The 21,111-nt window shown below is 44.9% G+C and overlaps 1 protein-coding gene across 1 annotated transcript in view; it reads left to right on the forward strand.

Annotated features, from left to right (window-relative positions):
- The window catches only part of UNC45A (unc-45 myosin chaperone A), a 443,919-nt gene that overhangs the window by 355,505 nt on the left and 67,303 nt on the right, over positions 1-21,111 (forward strand). Inside the window, exon 17 of the mRNA XM_085644379.1 lies at positions 20,295-20,410. Coding sequence (XP_085500505.1) covers positions 20,295-20,410 — 116 coding nt within the window. The remainder of the gene's footprint in view (positions 1-20,294; positions 20,411-21,111) is intronic.

The following is a 21,111-nucleotide window of genomic DNA, read 5'->3' on the forward strand; positions in this document are numbered from 1 at the left end:
CTGCCCCCCAGGGGGGGGGCGGAAAGGCTGTAATGGTGGCAGTTGGGTGGGGGCATTGGCGTGCCAGTTTCGGGCAGCCCCCACCCTAAAAAAAAACTAAAAACGAATCCCTGGTATTTAGTGGGCTTTCTGCACCCCCGAAGGGGCAGATTACGGGCCAATGCCCCCATCTGCCCCCCGGTGGGGGCAGAAAGACTGTAGTAATTGGGGGGTGGGTGGGGGCATTGGTGTGCCGTTTCGGGCAGCCCCCACCTTAAAAAAAAAACCTAAGAACTAATCCCTGGTATTTAGTGGGCTGTAGTAATTGGGGAGTGGGGTGGGGGCATGTGCCTGCCCGTTTTGGGCAGCCCCCACCCCTATATTTATATTTTAAAAAATTCCCTGGTGTCTAGTGGGCTTTTTGACCTCCCGGGGGGGCTGATTGGGAGCTACTGCCCCAATATGCCCCCCAGGGGGGGCAAAAAGACTCAATGGTGCCAATTTTATATACGGGGAGCAAAGGCCCTTGCCCAAGGGGCCGCTCCACCCTCCCTGGTGTCTAGTGGGTGGATCCCTGCTTGGGGATCGCCCTCCTGTGGCGATCCCCAAGCAGGGGAACCATTGGAAAGGGGAGATTCTCCCCTTTCCAACAATACCTCTCCCGTCTTTCTACGTGCTCAGGGGGCTGAGATAGCCCCCTGAGCACGTAGAAAGTGAAACTGAAATGAGCCTCTTGGCTCATTTCAGTTTCACTTCCAGTGTAATGACGTCAGCGCGACGTACGCGCCGATCGTCATTACACTGAAAGCAGGGGGGGCCTCGGGAGCTGGGGAAGCTCTTCCCCAGCTCCCTAGGCTATTTTTAGTGAAAGGGAATTTCCAAGGGAATGCCTCATGACAAGCTGGACTCATCATGGGCACACGAGAACTGTGTGCCATGACGAGTCCAGCTCGTCATGGGCATACAAGGGGTTAAGAAAGTCAAAAGTGTTCCACTGCCTAAATCGCTCTGTAGAAGCTCCCTCAGGGGCCCTCTGGCCCTAGGATCAGTCTTACCTGATCATGGAGGGATTGCTCGACTGGAGTCACCAGGAGTGCTTCACTTGCAGGTGCTGCAGAGAGCTGCAGCGGTTGCTCTTGGTGAGCAGCCCCCGTGACTCCGCAGGGGTAGCGGCTGGGCATCCATGGCACGTCCTGTGGCAAGAAGATAAATTCCTTCTCACAGATGAGTGCGATTGCTCCAGTCACGCTACTCAGTCAGGGTCTTGGGCCCGCATGAGTCACCACAGCGGTCTCTCCTCTTGATGCCACCCTGAACCACGCAATAGCCTTGTCCTTTCCGGTGGCACCCTCTGCCATATGGGGTCATCTACCTCATGCTGCACATGGGCTATGGCCGGATTGGCACAGTAGTATTCTTCATAGTGGCCTCCTCTGGCACACGAGGTAGCTGACTATACTCTGCACACAGACTACAGCTCGAATGCCATGTCAGTGATGCCAACCACTGCTAATTTCACTGTGGCCCACAGGGTTCCACTACCCAGGATTCCCCATTAGCCCTTGCTCACTCCAACGCTCCCTTCTACCTCAGAGGGCACACTGGTCTTGGCAAACAGACAGGCTCTGGTGCTCCAGAGCAGTTGGTCTTTGATTTTCCTGCGAGATATCCCGTCACCCAGCTAGGAGACTGACAGATCTTAGCCTCGAGACTGGAGACTGGCTCCTTGGAAATTAGGGTATGAGTCTTTGAAGTTTGTAATGGGGGTCTGCTTCCTCCTCTTCCTTGTTCTTCATCCAGAAAGCAGTCTGTCACATCAGGAGCAACTTTGATAGCCCCAGAACACAGGCCATGGTAGGGACTAGTGGTTCACCCCTGAATGTCAGCCACAGTGATAAGTGCATCAAAGATTTAATCCAGGTTTCCAGCCCTACGCTTTAGGATTCTGTTATCAGCCCCATCCCCTTACTGAGATGTGCCTGGGCCTGTTCCAGTGGCCTCTTCCTGAATCATAGAATATCCTTTGACATGTACTGAAGAGCCTGGCTCTCCTTCCTCCACCAAGCTCACAGGTATGCAGCAATCCACAAATCTGTTGGGGGAAGGGGGGGTCCTCTACCTCCTCATGCTCCTCCAGTCAATTCTGGGTCTCCCAAATTGGAGCCCAGAACGTTCCATGTATTGTACCATTCACCGACACACTTAGACCCAGCACATGTATACAATAACATGCTCTGTACAGCACTACATATTAACTTGATGCAGCCCAAGAGTGAGTTAAGTATGCAGCAGCGGAACTTTACATGAGTGAGCCTGTAGGCCTCACTCCAGTGACGTATGTAAAAAGGCCTGTTCACTTCTACTGACCACTACACGGTATACTGCTACCACGGCGTTCAAGCTACTTAACTCTTGGCAAAGGCAGTAGCCTTTGACCACTATGAGGGTATATCTTTGGGCACTCATACTGGTCGAACATAACTGTAATTTTTGAGACAGGTCCATGTCCTGGTTCACATGCATGATCCTTGTTCGCCTTGAAAATAAAAATCAGCATCACGGATCCAGACATCGTTGCAGCTGGGGCACTCAGGACAGGGGTACATGTGATCATCATGCAAGAGACTTTTCCATCCCAGCAAGCTCCTGATTCTTGCCTTGTGTCCTCCCATGGTCCTGCTACTGAAGAAAGTGCCTCCCTCGCAGTTGGTATACAAACGGTGGTAGAAGTCTTACACCTTCAGCTCCCTAGTATAGCGGAGTAGACTAATGTTTTGACCGAGGTAGTTCAACCTGGTCAGGCCCATACAGAACCTCTATTGTCATTTAACGAGGCTCTCGCGGATACCCTTTTGGGCACTTGGGCATGTTTGGTTCTACCTGTAAATAGGCACGTCACTATTCACCATCGTCCTGTACCAGGCAATCCAGCCTTTCTCACACAACATCCTACACCAGAGTGTTTTGTCGTACTGACATCCACCAGTAAAGTCAATCCCAAACGTCTTCCCTACCACCTCACCTGATCGTGACGAGATGTTTGGCATGTTGATGTTTTTCTTTGCAGAGTCTTGCTCTAAGGTGAATGCCCACCATCACTTTTCTAGGCTGATCATCCCATGCCCTTTGGGACATAGTGGTACAAAGGCTGCTCCAAACGACCTTTGGCGGATGGGGGTCACTCTCTCAAGCTATTCAGGTAGGGTGCAGTTAAATCCATAGTACATTTTGGCTTGGACATGACCAACTGCTTGGGTTGAGCAATGGGTACCAGTGTTGCCCTTTGGCGCCACACCTAAACGAGTCTACAAGCTTCTGCAGGGATATCCAATCATCCCTGATGAACATGCTGTTTGAGATTTTGCACCTCTTTGGTGACAACGCTGATTTCAGCCCTGAAACTATTAAAGGAAAGTAGGGCGGCAGAACAATTCTTCCAACAGTTAAACTCTGTCTAAGCTATGATTGGAGTTTCCAGTTTTGCCAACACCGGACCTCTCCACCAGCCAGGAAGGCCTTTCAGCCCTTTCATGGGCGAGGCCGCGCTTCTCAAAGACAAGACCTGGGAGAGCAGGGACAACATGCAGCGAAGGCTCCCACCCCTCCTCCAGCAGTAGCTGAAAAAACACTTTAGTATGTCCTTGCTGAAGTGGAAATAGGGAACTTTCCTCCAAGGATGCCAGGCCAAATTCAAGATGCTCAGGCTAGTCCAGGTCCTGTCTGTCCTAGACCTCGAAGACTGGATGGTGGCCTTGGACCTGCAGGATGCTTATTTCCATATCCCCGTCCTGCAGTCCGGCAGGCACCACCTGTGATTCACAGTGGGTTAGGAGAATTTTCAGTTTAAAGTGCTTCCTTGGGCCTCACCAGTGCCCCTTAGGTGTTCATGAAAGTGATGGTGGTGGTCGTAGCACACTATCGTAGGTTGGGGGGTCAGTCTTCTCATACCTCGACGACTGGCTGCAGAAGGCAGGCTTGCCCTTGGCAATTGTCAGCCACTTACAGACAACAGACAACCTCTTAACATCATTGAAATTCATCATCCCTGTGCCTAAGTCACACCTGACTCCTTTGCAGATGCTCCTGGTTATCTGAGCTATTTGGTTTCATGCCCTTGCTCCGGAGCAGAAAGTCCAGAACATTCTATTATTTCGATGTTTCTGCTTCTGTCATGGATCTCAGTGGGAATGACTCTGAGGTTGCTGGGTGCATGGAGCTGGTTTCTTTTTGCAGTACCCCCATACTTGTTGCCTGGTATTTGATGCAACGTTGACTGAAGTGTACTGGGTTCCTGCTAACCAGGTTTCTATTACCAGTGGTCTTTCCCCAAAGCTGTACACTTGTTTCCTCCATTAGCAAAACATTTAGCACCCTATGTAAGTCCCTAGTAAATGGTATTCCTGGTACCTAGGACCTGAAGTACTAAAGAGGGTCCCTAAGGGCAGGAGCTCGAATTGTAACAACCTAAGGGACCCCTCCCCAAGCACTTGCAAGGCTGCCATTGCAGGCTACGTGTCTTGATGCAGACACAAATGAAAACACAACACCCCACCCATCGCTGTGTGCCATGTCCACTAACACTGCATGTAATATTTGTAAGCCACACCAACAGCAGGCCTGACAGCCCTAAGGCAGGGTGCTCACACTGGTTCCATGGATGGATTTACCATCACTGGAACCAGTGCCACCTGGAAGGGCCCCCTAAAATATATCGGCCTCTGATGTGCTCCCTGACAGGTTTCTGTCAGCCTGCCACCCTATACACTGTTCATTCCCTCAGTGGAATCAGTCACAGGGTCGATTAACAGATCTAGTGTTGGTGGACAGCCACACCCATTGCTCTCTGCATCACTCTCTGCCGTGGTGGAGCCCAAAAAAATCTAATAAAAAGGCAGTCTTTCATCGACCCTGTTCCACACATTGTGCTAACCACATACAAATCTCTCAAAGGTTGGGGTGGTCATCTCCACAATTACAAAATTCAGTGTCTCTGGGACAACAAGCACAAATGTCTCCACATCAACGATCTAAAACCCACACTGGTTCCATGGAGGGTCACTGGGACAACAAAACTTCTAGCAGTATCTCTAGTGCTCAAAGCTTTTCAGTCTCACCTCATAGGCCAAGTTGTACTACTCCGCACAGACAACATGACAGCTAAGTACTTTTTACAAAAACAGAGGGGTGAGGCACACTCTCCAGCTGTCACGCCTCTCTCAGACCATTTGGAGCTGGGCAATCCATCACAGAATTAATCTTCTGGCAGAACACCTTCCAAGAGTCCACTATCAAATTGCCGACCTCAGCAGAAGGAGGCAGCAAATACACAAGAGGGAACTTCATCCGCAAGTTCTCCATCTATACTTTCAAAACTGGGGATTTCCACAATTAGATCTGTTCGCCACAGTGGGCAACGCCAAATGCCCAAACTTTGCCTCCACTCCAAAGGCAATCCCTATGGATCAATTGGTCGGGGATATTTGCCTATGCTTTTCCGCCTCTCCCACTTCTTCCGTTTCTGGTTCGAAAGCTCAGGCAAACATCGCTCATACTAATTTTAGTATCTCCCACACGGGCCCGTCAACTGTGGTACACCACACTCTTGGAACTCTTAGTGGTTCCACATCAAAAGCTGCATCTCAATTCCACCCTTCTCTCTCAGAACCGTGGAGAAATCAGACACCAATACCCCAAGGAGCTCAACTTAGCGATTTGGCTCCTAAAGTCATAGAGTTTGGATACTTAAATTTGCCACCAGACTGCATGACTATACTAAAAGGAGCAAGAAAGCCCACTACCAGAACTTGTTATGCAGCAAAATGAAAACTATTTGTTATCTATGATAAGAACTAGAAAATAAATCCTCTAGACGATTCTGTTCGAAACATTATTTGTTACCTTCTGCACCTCAAACTAACTAGTCTGGCTTACACATCTATTCGATTGCACCTTGTATCAGTTGCTGCGTATTTGCAAAACAGCATTTATTTTTGTTCAAAGTTCCTGTGATTAAAGTGTTTATGGAGGGCTTAAAATGAGTAATAGCACCCAGAATACCTCCGGCACTGGTATAGAATCTCAACATTGTACTTACAAGACTCATGGGTCCACGTTTGAACCATTACACAATTGTCCTTTACAGTTCCTTTCATGGAAGGTTGCCTTTCTCATTTCATTCACTTCATTAAGGAGAGTTGGCGAGCTACAGGCATTAACCGTAGAAGAACCCTTCTTTCAGCTTCATAAAGATTGGGTAATTCTTCGCACCAACCCAAAATTCCTCCCTAAAGTAGCTTCTGCTTTTCATCTTAACCAATCAGTTAAGTTACCTGTGTTCTTTCCTCAACCTGATTCTGTAGCAGAATGAGCTCTTCACACACTTGATGTCAGAAGAGCAATATTGTATTATATATCGAAAGGACAATTTATTGAAACAAATCAACTTTTTGTTGCATTTGTTCCACCTCACAAAGACAGTCCTATACCTAAATCTAGCATTTCACGATGGATTGTTAAATGTATTCCAACTTGCTATGCAAAAGCTGAAAGAACTTTATACCCCCTAGAGTGCATTCCACTGCCAAAATAGGGGCATCTATGGCCTTTTTAGGTAACATTTCTATAGCTGATATCTGTAAAGCAGCAACATGGTCTACATCACACACATTTACCAAACACTATTGTGTGGATGTGTTAGCACGCCAACAAGCCAATACAGGGCAAGCAGTGCTAAAGACACCTTTTCAGATAACTGCAACATATTCTGGTTAGCCACCGCTTTGGGAGAATACTGCTATATAGTCTATGCAAAGCATGTACATCTACAGCGCACATGCCTCGAACGGATTGTGTTACTTACCCAGTAAGCATCTGTTCTTGGCATGTAGAGCTGTAGATTCACTTGCGCCCTCCCACCTCCCCAGTCCGCTGTAGTTGTTGCAGGTCTCATTATTTATATTACATATGTATGGACATCTCTTTACTACACTCACTTACTTAATTCTCACCCTCTAGCGTGTGGTAAATAAAATATTACGCTCTCAGAATTTTTAGTATATAAATAAGATCATGCATAAAGCAAGAGGCTGAGTCTGTGGTATCAGGTTCATAAAGGGCTTTATTCCAATAACTCGAGTCAAAGGGAGAATATTACCATCACCACAAAGGATCTGGAAAGGGACTCAAAAGTATTCTCAATATTCTCAAAACATTATTCACAGAGTACAGTATATATACATTTCTCAATTGTACGTAAGCAAAAGAGCAAGAGAGAATGAGATAAGAGCATGTGGGCGTGTAAGTAGGCGTGAAGGTGGGCGTCCATGTGGGCGTCCACTTGATGATAATGGGTAATTTGTCATGTGTGGGTGGATACCTGGAGGGGGTTGCGTGATCAGCTGGAACTTTACTGGAACTTTGCCTTACTTGTGCTCAACTCGAGCATGACGTGTAACTGACGTGGGGAGGGTTGCTATGCAACCGGACAAGTCTGGAAGTGAGGCCTTCAGTGAGTGAGGCCTTCAGTGTCAGAACGACCAGCACATCTTGTATTATCTGATATCCGATGTCTGGAGCAGGGACTGATTTGTGACATAGGTTGCTCATCACCAAGAGCCGATGTGGCATCTATTTCTTCATTTACTTCATTTACTGCAGAGGCCTTACATGGGGGCTATGGGCTTTTTACTGACGTGAGCTTTGCAATCTCACAAAGAGAGACAGTAAGGCTGGGCTCCCTCCTTGCAGATGGGTCGCGTTCATTCCTCCTTCACCAGGCAAGAATGCGGCTCTGTAGGAGTAAGCAGATAACCGTGCTCAATACTGTCTCGGTACCTTGTGACAGGGCCCCTTTGGCTGAGGCCCAAGTGTGCGAGGCCAAGGATACGTAGCTGCAGCTTTCAGAGCGTTCTGAGGCATGAAACCTCTTTTCGGCTCTGGCTGAGCCATAAACATGGGCTTCATGAAAATGCAGGAAAACATGATGAAAAACGTGTAGGCCTCAATACAGATTTGTCGTTTCTCTCATGGGAGACTGGATGATGGCAGGCCACGTTATAGCATAAGCATCATGATAGAAAGGCCATGGAGGGGAAATACATAGGTTACATGTATGTGCACATAAGCGTTGGGGGGGGCACATGGGGACACATAGGCCTCATAGATTTTTATTTTCCTCATTCCCTCCTTGTACCCTAGTGAACCCCCTATGTAACGTCTATTTTCATGAGACAGTCGATCTGTTCTTGCAGCATTATTTTTCCATTTTCAATGCTTTGTAAATGGGGATGTGGAACACATGCAGTAGCACTCAGGCCACAAATGGCCGGGCCACACTGCAGACATAGGCAACAACTGAATATCATTAATAGTATCAACCCACAGACGGTCAACACTTTCCATCCCCAAGCCGATATTAATCCCCAGAGCCAACCGGACCATGTCCACGTGCCTGAGTCTTGATGTATGTTTTGGGCAATCTTGTGGAGCCTTGTTATTGCTTTGTATTCTTTGGCATCACCGTTGATGGATGTCATTAAGGCAAACCATGCTCCGCAAGAACCATTATGGGAGAACGGAAAAGGAAAAAGAGGCAACACTCCCTTTACCTTCTGATACGGGGGAAATCGGCCACAGACCCAGCAGTCTGTAGCATTGCTAGTCTGATGTGAATGGTGCAGCATCTGAATAAAGGTATTGTTGCGTAAGGCAAGTCGATATGATAGCTCATGGGATGGCAGATCACTAAATGTGTGCTTTATGGTATCATTAGTGGAGGAGTATAAGAGTGAGGCAATAGGAGGAAAAATAGCATGTAGTATTAAGCTGATACATATTATCGTGATGCACAGAAGAGATAGAAAAATTACAGTCACTATACATCTACCACGTAATATTTTACAGTATTTGCTTTTTATCTTGCTCTTTTTATCAATGTTATTGTCCAAGATCTTATGCAAGCCAGAATACATGTTCAACCGCTTCACCACCTAGTGGACTTAATTGATCAAACGGGTTCTGACTTTTTAGATCTGAGTTTAACTCCTGCTGGGGAGTCTCCTCTAGAAAAGGGTGTTCAAAGTCTGAAAAAGGTATTTTCCTTTGTAAAAGAGTGGTGAAGGTGCAACCATCCTTTCCGCCCTTTGACTTTAACGGCCGTCCCCGTGGTCCAGAGCACTGACTTTGGCGCCTTCCATCCAGGAGCGATGGAGTATTCTTTGACCTGGGTGTTGTCAGGGAAGGCGGCAGCAACCTGCGAACAACAAGAGAGTAGTGCAGACATCAAGGAAGCCAGGTAATCTGTCAGCATGTTACTATCAACATCAGTAATCTTTTAGGCATTGGAGTGCCCCACATATTTGGTAGTCTACCAAAGACCACTTCATAGGGAGATAAGCCTGTTCTAGAATGGGCTACCATTCGCATGTAAAAGAGGGCAACCGGCAGGGCTACCATCCAATCTACACCTTTGTCTGCGCAAATTTTTAATGTCTGATTATGTCTTTCTACAAGGCCTGCTGCTTCAGGATGTCGCACACAATGGAATTTCCAGGTATACCCTAACAGAAGGGACACCTGCTTCATTAGTACCAGGACATATTTGTAACCTCTACATCTGTTTATTTGGATATAATCCATTTGGAGCACTTCAAAAGGGTGGTCAGGTGGATGGAATCCACCTTGTTCCATCGGAATGCCTTTACCTGGATTGAATTGGCAACAGATCATACATGTTCTGACCTTTTGTTTCGCTGCTGCACGCAGGTGCTTGTTGAACCATATATTCTGTAAGCTATCTATCATTGCTTTCTCTCCTAAGTGTGCAGGACTATGTGCGGTATTTATAATCACTTGTACCATCGAATCAGGAAGAAACCATGTGTATTTGCCCTTATTCATCCAACCCTGATCAGTCAGTACCCCTCCTTGTTCCGACCATTTCTTTAATTCGTCTAGAGTAGCATGTGTCTGAATGTCTTGTACATCCCTGGAAGGATCCCTAACTGTCATGGCTTTGGACAGTGATAGTATCTGTGATTTTGTCATGTCTAGTGGGGTCTGAGCTGTCTGTTTAGCTGTTCGGTCTGCCAGATCATTGCCTTGGGAAATGGTATCTGTGGCTCTAGTATGTGCTTTACATTTTAGGATAGCTATGGCTGTTGGTAAATGTATTGCTTCCAGTAGGGCTTGAATAAGGGGGCCATGCTGTATCTTGGCCCCATGAGAGGTCAAGAAACCTCTTTCTCGCCACAGAATCGGTGTAAATGTTTACTCTCAGGTGCTTTAGCTCTTATGCACGCTTGTGTCAGGGCGATGAGCTCTGCTGCTTGTGCTGACAATATGTCTATTCTTTTAGTCTCTATTATTACAGTATCAGTAGTCACTGCATATGCTGCCACTAATTCTCCCGCCCCTGTCCTCATGCATGAGCCGTCAACTTATAGTGTTAGGTCGGGGTCTGGGAGTGCAACGTCTGTCAAGTCTTGTCTTGGTTTAGTCACGGTATGTATTACTTCAACACAGTCGTGTGGTGAAACGCTTTCTGTACTGGAGGGCAAAAGGGTAGCAGGATTCAGTATGTTGCATCGTCTGATCTCTATGTGTGGTTGAAATAGCGTCAACTCATAACCTGTCAGTCTAGCTACAGTCAGGTGTTGTGTTTGTGTCCGGTTCAAGAGAACCTCTACTGCGTGTGGTACTTGTACTGTCAGAGGGTGGCCCAGCACTATCGAGTCACTTTGTCTTATGGCTAAGGCCGTTGCTGCAACTGATTTTAGGCACGCAGGCAAAGCCTGTGCTACTGGGTCTAATGTACTAGAAAAATAAGCACAGGGCTCGTGTTTTCCTGCATGATCTTGTGTTAGGACAGATAGTGCTGTTCCATCCCGCTCTGTCACAAAAAGCATAAACGATTTGTTGTAATCAGGGTTTGCTAAAACTGGTGCTTGACATAAAGCTCTCTTTAATTCTTCAAATGCCACAGTGTGTTCTTGTGTCCAAGAGAGGACTTTAGTAGAAACTGCCTCCTGTGTCGTCAACTGTATTAGGGGCTTGGCTATGTAAGCATACTGGGGAATCCACTGCCTGCAATATGAAGTGAGGCCAATGAATGCACGTACCTCCTTTTGTGTCTTGGGCTGTGAAAAACCAGAAATCAATTGAATACGTTCCGGTGCCCACAACTAATTCCCCTGAAAGATCACAATAAAACATGAGAAAAAGGGGAAAGCACCATACCTATTTCCTCGGCTTAATTTCTAAGGGGGCTAATTTCTAAGGGGCTTAATTTCTTAAGGGGCTAGCGGGAAGCGAACCTCCTCAGGGGCCAGCAGAAAGCCAATATTCTCCTCCTTCCCCCCTTTTTGACAGGAGGAAATCTGAAACAGATTTCACTGCTGTCAAACACTATCAAACCCTGTGTCTTGTCAACACTATTAATCCCTGTGTGTAGCTACTGGGCGTAAGCAAAATTATAGGAGATACACAGCGTATTTGAAACGGCGAGAAATCCTTCAAATTAATGTACAAACCTCATTGTGTTAGCTCATAAGCTGGCCAAATGACATCTCATATGCAAATGTCCCTACTACATGAACCTACACCAACCTGAAGTCAATATTAATGCTAGGAGGCCCTAATAGGAATGCTAAATTACCTAAATATTCGGAAAACCAAGTTTAAGAACAGTTGTTAATGTTGATAATTAATAATTTATCTGCTAAAGAAATCAGTCATTTTGCAATAATTTCCACCTATACAATAAATAGCCTAATTTAAAAACAAGTCAACTTTTGGGGCCACCACTTACAAGAATGAGCTTACTAAAGCAAACTATAAAAAGGAAATCCTGTCAGATATTTTCTCATTACCCTAAATACCGAGCCTCATTTGTCACTCTGGGGTGGCAGTCCTTATTTAAAACAGGCCTTTCAAGAGTTAAGATGCGAGTGCATAGATCATAATGGTTCCTTAATGTCCAATCTGGAAACATATGACCGAGGCTGCCTGTCTATAAGAGAAAGGCAGTCATGTGATACATATTTTAGTCTTGCATAACTTTTTTCTTCTTTTATTCATCTCCAATACCAATTAGACATACACTGATAACGTGTTGTCTGCTATTTTGACAGCATGATAAAGGTAATATCATGTCTGTGAAATTTAGTAATTGTGAACAAGTTCCAGCCAAGCGCAGCGCAAAGATTTACGTCATCACGTCCATCTCTGTAACGCCCAGGAGAACTTGTATCAATGCCAAACATACTGGTCAATACAACACAAAAACAAAACATATATAAAATACATATGCCAAGCCATCAGTATACCAAGCACAAAGCATAGACAATTACACTAACATATATAAATGAGCAGCGATGCGCAATTACAGTACCTACAGCTCAGAGGCGAACATTCTGGCCTGCTTAATTTGTCAGGCTTATAATCAATAATTGATTTACCTGCCCTATACACCCCCAACTGACAGTGGGTCATCCCAATGATGACCAGCTGGCAGCTGAAATCACCGTGTCAAGTCTGACACACAGGATCAGCAACAATAATCAAAAATGAAGAACACACGAACCTGTCTTTGTTTTATAAAAATGAGCTATGCATCTTTGTACACAATGTACCCTCATGTCCTAGTCGAAGATGCATCTCCCATCTTTCCTCACAGACCCGTTACCACTGGATCATTTATCCAATGCAACTGGTGGCAGCTTGTGGCCACAATTCAAAAATGTCTGAATTTGAAAATCGTTTTTATATAGGCATATAGCCCTTAAAATTCCAAGCAAGAGCAACATTTTACTTTCTGGCCAGAAGCAATATAACATTTGCTAAAAAATAAAACAAATCTCCTCCATAGACATTTCCTCGGGGCACTGGTTTTGCACAGAATAGAACAAGGGAATCTTTCTCGACTTACATTTCTCAGCTGCCCTGTCTTATCAGAGAAGCTAAAAATAGCCCCTCAGCGCGGTCTGAGCCTGGGCTGCCAGCCATCTTTTTTGTTTTTCCTACTCCTGGCCCCCAAGGCTCTCCGGCTGCAGGCATTACACAGATGCGATGTCAGAGAAGCTTTCTAAGCAGTGCCTTTGTTCTGCTCCTCTCACCGGCCCCCACCTACACTGGCTACAAGGTCAGAATCTGTCTCCGATTTCTGTATCACATTCTGCTCTACACAGCCCCCACCTTCTCCTCACTCTGAAGCTGTCAAAGACAAAAAGACTACTCAATTCCATAAAAACTGCAATAATTCGCCCAATTGAAAAATTATTTTTACATACAATTTGCTCTCAGGGGGTCATAATCTTACCGACTTGACCCAGCACATTGGCTCACTGGACCACCAAGAACACAAACCTGTATTCTTGAACAATTTGCAAATTCGAAATACCCACAATTCTTTTTCTCAAGCTAAACCCTTAATGGATCACTAATTATTTTTCGTTAACACTTTGTACATTAGGGGTGTCATCAAATCACAGGTGTTGCTATTACCCTAGCTACACCCCTCTCAAGTCCCTTTTAACAACGTAATCAAATGTTGGACCATGAAAACACCAGCTATGCGCTGTTCGTTTGGTGGGAGGCTCAAGAACCTTTGGGCTACTATATCATTATTATATGTATCGTGGTACTTGCGGTGGCACTCTAACTGGTCCTTCTACTGGGGCCACTCTTGCCAGGTCCTCTGAAAGGACGGGATAAATACCAGCAACGTCAGTATTTCTTTCTCTGTCAGCCTGCGCTCATTTTACCTGCTCCACTTCTTCCTGTAACATCTTTTCCTTGGCTTTTCCAGACTCCAGTCTACTTCTCTCTGCTTCGTGAAACACTTACTCTGTCCTCCTATGTGACTCCTTGCGCCAAAACTCAATGGCATCCTTCCGAGCTGGTCTACATTTTCTCTTTCATAAGAGTGTTTCGTTGTCTGTCTACTTGTTCTGCTTTTACTCGGATACCTTCCTCAACTAATACGTTTTCTCGGGCTTTGTCTGAATCCTCCCTACTTTTCTCTTCTTTTCTGAGCGCTTTCACTGTGCGTCTATGCAATTCTTTACGCCATAATTCAATGGCATTTTTCTGTGACTGTCTGGCTTTCTTTTTCCATAACTCTTCTTCTACTCTCATGATGCAATCTGCATCCCAGGTCCCAGCTGCGGGCCACCTCTGACTTTCAGGTAAATCACTGGTGTAGTCCACCCATAAATCAAGAAATAATACGGCATCTAGGCCATGCTTATGATACATAAAGTACCCTGGAGTGTCCCTAGGTGGGATGGGAACAGCTTCTTCGAGTACCCCTTTTCTGGTTTTGATCTGTCTTAATTTTGAAAAGAGCGGCATTTTTAGACCTTATTACTTGAACACACTTAATACAATAAACACAATAATGAACAATCATTCACACCACAATATGTAGAACGTATTAAAACATTTAACATTTAACAGTTAACGAACGATGATAACTAATAGAAAACTAGTTACTGACATAATACTAACACTAGATAATACTGAATTATATGCAAGACATACTAGATATACTGCTAAACAGTACAGGTACACTGCTGAAACAGTGCAGACCGGATTTGTGTACCCAAACCCGTCTTGACCGGCACAACCTAATGTGCACGTCTAACTGCCTCCCCAGCAACGGTACTCACCGGGTAGCACGGAACGGAAGGCCTCGGAACTGGACTGGACTAGACCAGACTGGACTGGACTGGACTCGACTCGTGACTTGGATACTTCGGAATCTGGTGGGCCTCTGTATACCTCGGACACAGCTCTCTCGCAGGTGGGCTCTGGGTAGGACAATCTGCGTTCCTCACCGCCTCGTCTGGATGCCTGGTCGCAGTCCGTCCCCTTCGTTGGCCTGAGGGAGTTGGCGGGAAGACCCGCGACGTGCGCGCTTGAAGTCCGTCACGGCTATGGAAGGGGGCAAAACTGGACCTTCATCTCCGGCGTGTGTGGAAAGAGATTAAACTGTTCGGGCGCCATTATGTGGTAAATAAAATATTACGCTCTCAGAATTTTTAGTATATAAATAAGATCATGCATAAAGCAAGAGGCTGAGTCTGTGGTATCAGGTTCATAAAGGGCTTTATTCCAATAACTCGAGTCAAAGGGAGAATATTACCATCACCACAAAGGATCTGGAAAGGGACTCAAAAGTATTCTCAATATTCTCAAAACATTATTCACAGAGTACAGTATATATACATTTCTCAATTGTACGTAAGCAAAAGAGCAAGAGAGAATGAGATAAGAGCATGTGGGCGTGTAAGTAGGCGTGAAGGTGGGCGTCCATGTGGGCGTCCACTTGATGATAATGGGTAATTTGTCATGTGTGGGTGGATACCTGGAGGGGGTTGCGTGATCAGCTGGAACTTTACTGGAACTTTGCCTTACTTGTGCTCAACTCGAGCATGACGTGTAACTGACGTGGGGAGGGTTGCTATGCAACCGGACAAGTCTGGAAGTGAGGCCTTCAGTGAGTGAGGCCTTCAGTGTCAGAACGACCAGCACATCTTGTATTATCTGATATCCGATGTCTGGAGCAGGGACTGATTTGTGACATAGGTTGCTCATCACCAAGAGCCGATGTGGCATCTATTTCTTCATTTACTTCATTTACTGCAGAGGCCTTACATGGGGGCTATGGGCTTTTTACTGACGTGAGCTTTGCAATCTCACAAAGAGAGACAGTAAGGCTGGGCTCCCTCCTTGCAGATGGGTCGCGTTCATTCCTCCTTCACCAGGCAAGAATGCGGCTCTGTAGGAGTAAGCAGATAACCGTGCTCAATACTGTCTCGGTACCTTGTGACAGGGCCCCTTTGGCTGAGGCCCAAGTGTGCGAGGCCAAGGATACGTAGCTGCAGCTTTCAGAGCGTTCTGAGGCATGAAACCTCTTTTCGGCTCTGGCTGAGCCATAAACATGGGCTTCATGAAAATGCAGGAAAACATGATGAAAAACGTGTAGGCCTCAATACAGATTTGTCGTTTCTCTCATGGGAGACTGGATGATGGCAGGCCACGTTATAGCATAAGCATCATGATAGAAAGGCCATGGAGGGGAAATACATAGGTTACATGTATGTGCACATAAGCGTTGGGGGGGGCACATGGGGACACATAGGCCTCATAGATTTTTATTTTCCTCAAGGGGGAAAACAATCTGACAATGGAGTCCATGCCCATGCATACTATCACCGAAAGGACGAGCCACCTTACCTTGTGACTGGAAAGACTTCTTCAAAGAAAAACAACTTGCAAACATCCAGATCCAACACTAGGTGACAAGAGTATGCAAAGCATGTGAATCTACAGGTCTACATGCCAAGAACAGATGCTTACTGGGTAAGTAACATAATCCTTACCACCATCCACCACCAAAACAAAAGGTTTATCCACATCCACTGCAAGATATTCCATCTAGATAACCACACAGTTTCCATGAGCAAAATGGCTAGAGGAAAACTTGCCAGCATAAAGGTGGTCAGGAAGGCATTTACCCTCTATTGGAGGGGAAAGAAGCATAACTTGGCATAACCCAAGCCTCCCAGTAAATCACCACTGTAGGTCAAGCAGTTCTCTAGCCCTGTGTCTTATCCCAGCATCCATATTGTGCACTGCACCACAGTTATGGCTAACACTGTCAATTTAGGTACTAGGTCCATAATCCTCAAATCCCGAGGCTGTTCCCTCACCCAAAGCAAATCTATCCCAGTATGTCAGGTTATCAGGGTTCCATTTCAACCACAATACCAATCCACAACCGTAGCTACACCAACAATCGCTTTTGTCCAGCTTTCACCTACCTCAAGTTGTCCCACATTAGTGCTCTCTCCTGTCTCCTGGCCTTGCCTAAACATTCTTGAGTCTATCCCTGCCCCACAACAATTGTACCACCACATTATAGAGGCAAAGGTAGTCAGCACCATGTAGCATATGTGATTAGAGTTCCTAGAGACCATCTCGCAGTTGCCATTACCTTCTCATTTCTCATCTTGATCCCAGGCTTGTATCAAGACCTATCCATCCTTCTACCTATGCCAAGATTTTTATGCCTGAGACTTGCCTGCAATGAACCAGGCAGGACGTTAAGTTTCAAAGAGGGACAAGGAGACTTCAAGATCTTGCATGCCACCCAGTCAGCTGCCAGGCGAAATAGCAACAGGGAACAAGAATAAAAGCACTTCCCACAAGTCTTGCTTGGCCTGGAAAAACAGAATAAAACTTCAAGGCAAAGCATGAGGACATGGGGCGATTTCCTTTCTGGTGAGTCATTTCCAGATAAGACTGCTTATTCCAGACGTTTGCCTTTCTGTGCTGAACATACATCCTGTCATCAACCTCCAGAAGCTCAGAACTTGCAGCACAACATCATGCTCCCTTTCTTCAACCTCACGCCAGCCTTCCTTCTGGTACGAAACCTGAGAAGACTGAACAATAGTGCTGGCATCCCCAAAATTTCACTTGTCATTCTCTACTGAAGGATAGCAATCCTGAAACACATGTCTAGAGATGCACAGCAGTGGTTGCACCAGCATTGGTGAATACTAAAGACTTTCAACTTAAGTCAGTGTTATCATGCACTGCATTTACAACAATGCATCTTGGCTAATTTTGTGCTGATATGCCAGGCAGTGTGCTCCCTCCTCTTTTTCTGATGTTTTGTGTAATATACCTTCTGACTCCATAAAGAATGATACAATTTGGAGATGCCATACGGAAGTCTAAGGGATAAGGAAGCAATGGCCAATGTGCCTAGGCGTTAAGCAGGGGAAGACCAGACCAGCGAGTGCCCTCAGGGTTCACGAGTTCCATCAGAGCAAAGGTGTCTGTGGTGGAACCAAGTCTGACGACCTGCAGGCCCCCAAGATCTGTAGTTCCCAGCATTCCTGTTCCAAGTTGACATCAAGATCTGTCTCAACATGGAGAGCCTCAGCTTCCTGCAGTGGTTTGGCCTTGAGACCTTTGGCTTTAAGGGATCATGTCTAATGTCCATTCCAGGAAGAGGATGAGAGGGATGACTCTCTCATTAGATTTTGGAACCCTCGGTCTTCAAAGCACCTACTGATTCTATTATTAACAATCGACAACCAGAACAAAAAACACAAGAGTAGAAGCACATATAAAGTCCAAGTCTCAGTCCTCAAGATTTTCTTCTTGTTTTATTCCAAGATCTTAAAGGTATACATCCATATTTGAATCTTCTTAACACTTGTTGTCCAAGCCACAAACCATGCAAACACGTGTTTTGTCTATACGGCTGTAAGCAATAGACTTCATCAGGGCACTAGAAAATAATTATCATAGTAACTGTAATCATAACATCGGGGTAAGGTCGCTATAATCCAAAAAGTCCTTATAATCCAAGTCCAACGAAAGAAGTCATTCCAAACCTAAACCCGTCGTTAGCAGAACCATAAATTCAAAGCTTCATTCTAGCTGCATTAGACAACCCACATTCGCAGAAAGCAAAGCATCTACCCACCTTGAAAGCAGCACAACTTGCAGCAAATGCAGCTATTCTTCTGCTGCCTGTTTACTCCATTTCCATCTGAAAGAGACAAAAGATGGTTGCTTAGTTGTATGATGCATGGGTGTATTATCCAAGGAAGAAATAAAGGAAAGAGAACCAAACACTCCAGGGCGTTGAGAGTCCCATGAATAACATAAGGATTGAAGCTTCAGAACAGCCAGGGAACATCACCCCCCAGGAAGGCTGAGATAGAGGTTTGAGCAGCCTACCTCAACCCCATCCCACCAAACCCTTTCCTGCCTTCTCTGCCTTGTAGAGGTGTGCCTCCAACTACTGATGACTCAGTGCATTATGACACCAAGAGCACCCCAACATCTTGCCTCTACCATGTTGATGATGTAGTCACATGAGGTGACATATCAAGCAGCGAATAACCTAAAAATTAAAGTTATCACTCCAGTGTAACTTTAGTGTTATGCGAGACATTCCTTGCAAGGTTTCACACTAGACCAGCGGGGACTAGTCTAAGGTTGCTGTGTCCTTATCCTTTTAATTAACTAAAAAAATATATTGGCGTATAAGAGTTGATCTGTACATTACGACAAGTTTCATTCAATGCAAAGGAAAGTAAATTGGTTGAGTGATATTTCACAAACCGATGTGGTTTTAAATAGTGTATTTTAAGTAAGTGATACGAAAATTACATAGATAGTAGGGTAGATAAAGTTCCACTTCAGGTGTATTTACAGAATTAACATATTTGGGCTTGTAAGTCACTATGTGAGATAGTTAACCTCTGTTACTTTCAAGTTTCTCGAGGTGAGGTTTTTTTTGTGTTTCCAGTAGTACTGGGCTGGTCCTAATGGCCACTGAAAGGGTGCTTAAGTGTTTGTGTTCTAGAAGAAAGAAGGACCAGAATCTATCTGGTGTGCACAGTAGCTCAGGTAGATTCAGAATGTTCTGATTACCTGACCTTAAATTGCAGGATGGTATATATCTGCACAAGATATCAGACCGGTAGTTTTGCACTGTTTTATTAATACCTATGTAGATTTGCTTTAGAAGTCCGTACTAATGTATTTCAAAGCCAGCCGGCTATGTGACTACATGTGAAGTAGAGTTTTTTTCTAGGGATATGTATAGCACCATAGTGGCAAAGTTTAACCCCAGAGGAATAATGGCATGATGAGAAAGGTCCACTTGAAAACTCCTGCAATAATTTATTTCAATGAATTGATCACTGTTTTGGGTATAACAAAAGGGTTGTGAAAAAAGATTTTACTTATATTTAGGACTTGACATGTTGCCTTTAAGGCAGTAGAAGTGATGAATGATTTCAAACACATGCAGGGTTGTATAAGGGCTTCAAAAGGAAGTGGCTAAATTCACAGTTTTAGGAAGGACATAGATAGACCTAGAAAAATATATGTAATGGTATAAAAGATTATTTTGGAAAGAGTTGAGGACTCGCCTCTTTAAAACACACTACATCGCAATGCATTAACTGTCCACAACTTCCTCTCTTATTACAGTCCGATTTTAAGCCTGCCTTTGACAAATTACAGCACTCTACTGACTTCTGTCTGCTTTTGCGCTATAGAAATGACATATGCCTGCATATTAGAGGAGAAAAAGTATAGGCCCTCCATTTTAGCAGAGTTCAGCATAAGTGATCATAAAGACATTAGTGGTAAGACAAACAGATACGATCTGAAAGTATTTGTAGAACCATTAATCATACTTAAACCCTCATGGCTGATTTCTGAAGAATCTGCAGTACTGTTTTCTAGATTATTTAAACCAGTGTGTTCGCTTGTGTTTTCAGATCTATGAGGTTGTTCGACCTCTAGTCAGCCTTCTACACCTTGATCGGACCGGACTGCAAAACTTTGAGGGACTGATGGCTTTAACTAACCTGGCAGGAATAAGTGAAAGACTACGGTATGCCTCTTGTTATTTATTCTGGAGTAAAAATGTGAATATAGTCTTTCCATCTGCCATGAACTGTGCTGATGTGATTTTAATATCTTCTGCAAAGTTAGACCTTCACATTCTGTCTGAGTGAATCTTAAGTAAATTGGTATTTTACTTGAAATGGGAAGTGTATTGACAATTGCCTATTATTTGTCATTCTCCTGAATAGGATACTTTCATAAGGGGAAATAATGTTTCATAGTCCTTTGTAGTGACCAAATGGGCTAGTTGGCCTCTGCATGATGATAAATGTTTATTCTTTCATCATAGTTTACTAGCAGAAATGTTTGAGACATGACTTTCACAATCCTGGAACTTGACTCTGTTCTAAATATCTAGGTGTATTTTCATGACACTCTATGAGAGAAGGACTAAAGAATTTCCATGAGGGTGTTGTAATACACACAAATGGATGATGTCTATTGGAGCACATTATTAACCATTCTTGGTTGGTGGTTACGTACACGCTAGGAGACCTTGGTCCTACGTCAAACTATAATCCCTTCTCTACAAGTTAATTGTGAAGGCCAACCAGGCAAAATCTTCCCTTGTTTTCCCAGAAAACACAGTTCATCATGCCCTATTACAGACTAGTTTAATGGGTGTTACCACTTACGGTATTTTCTCTCTGTGGCGGCACCTTCTACTTTGTTGTTTGAACACCCTCC

Source organism: Triturus cristatus, chromosome 3_1 (assembly GCF_964204655.1).
Source record: "Triturus cristatus chromosome 3_1, aTriCri1.1, whole genome shotgun sequence".
In the NCBI taxonomy this organism is placed as follows: domain Eukaryota; kingdom Metazoa; phylum Chordata; class Amphibia; order Caudata; family Salamandridae; genus Triturus; species Triturus cristatus.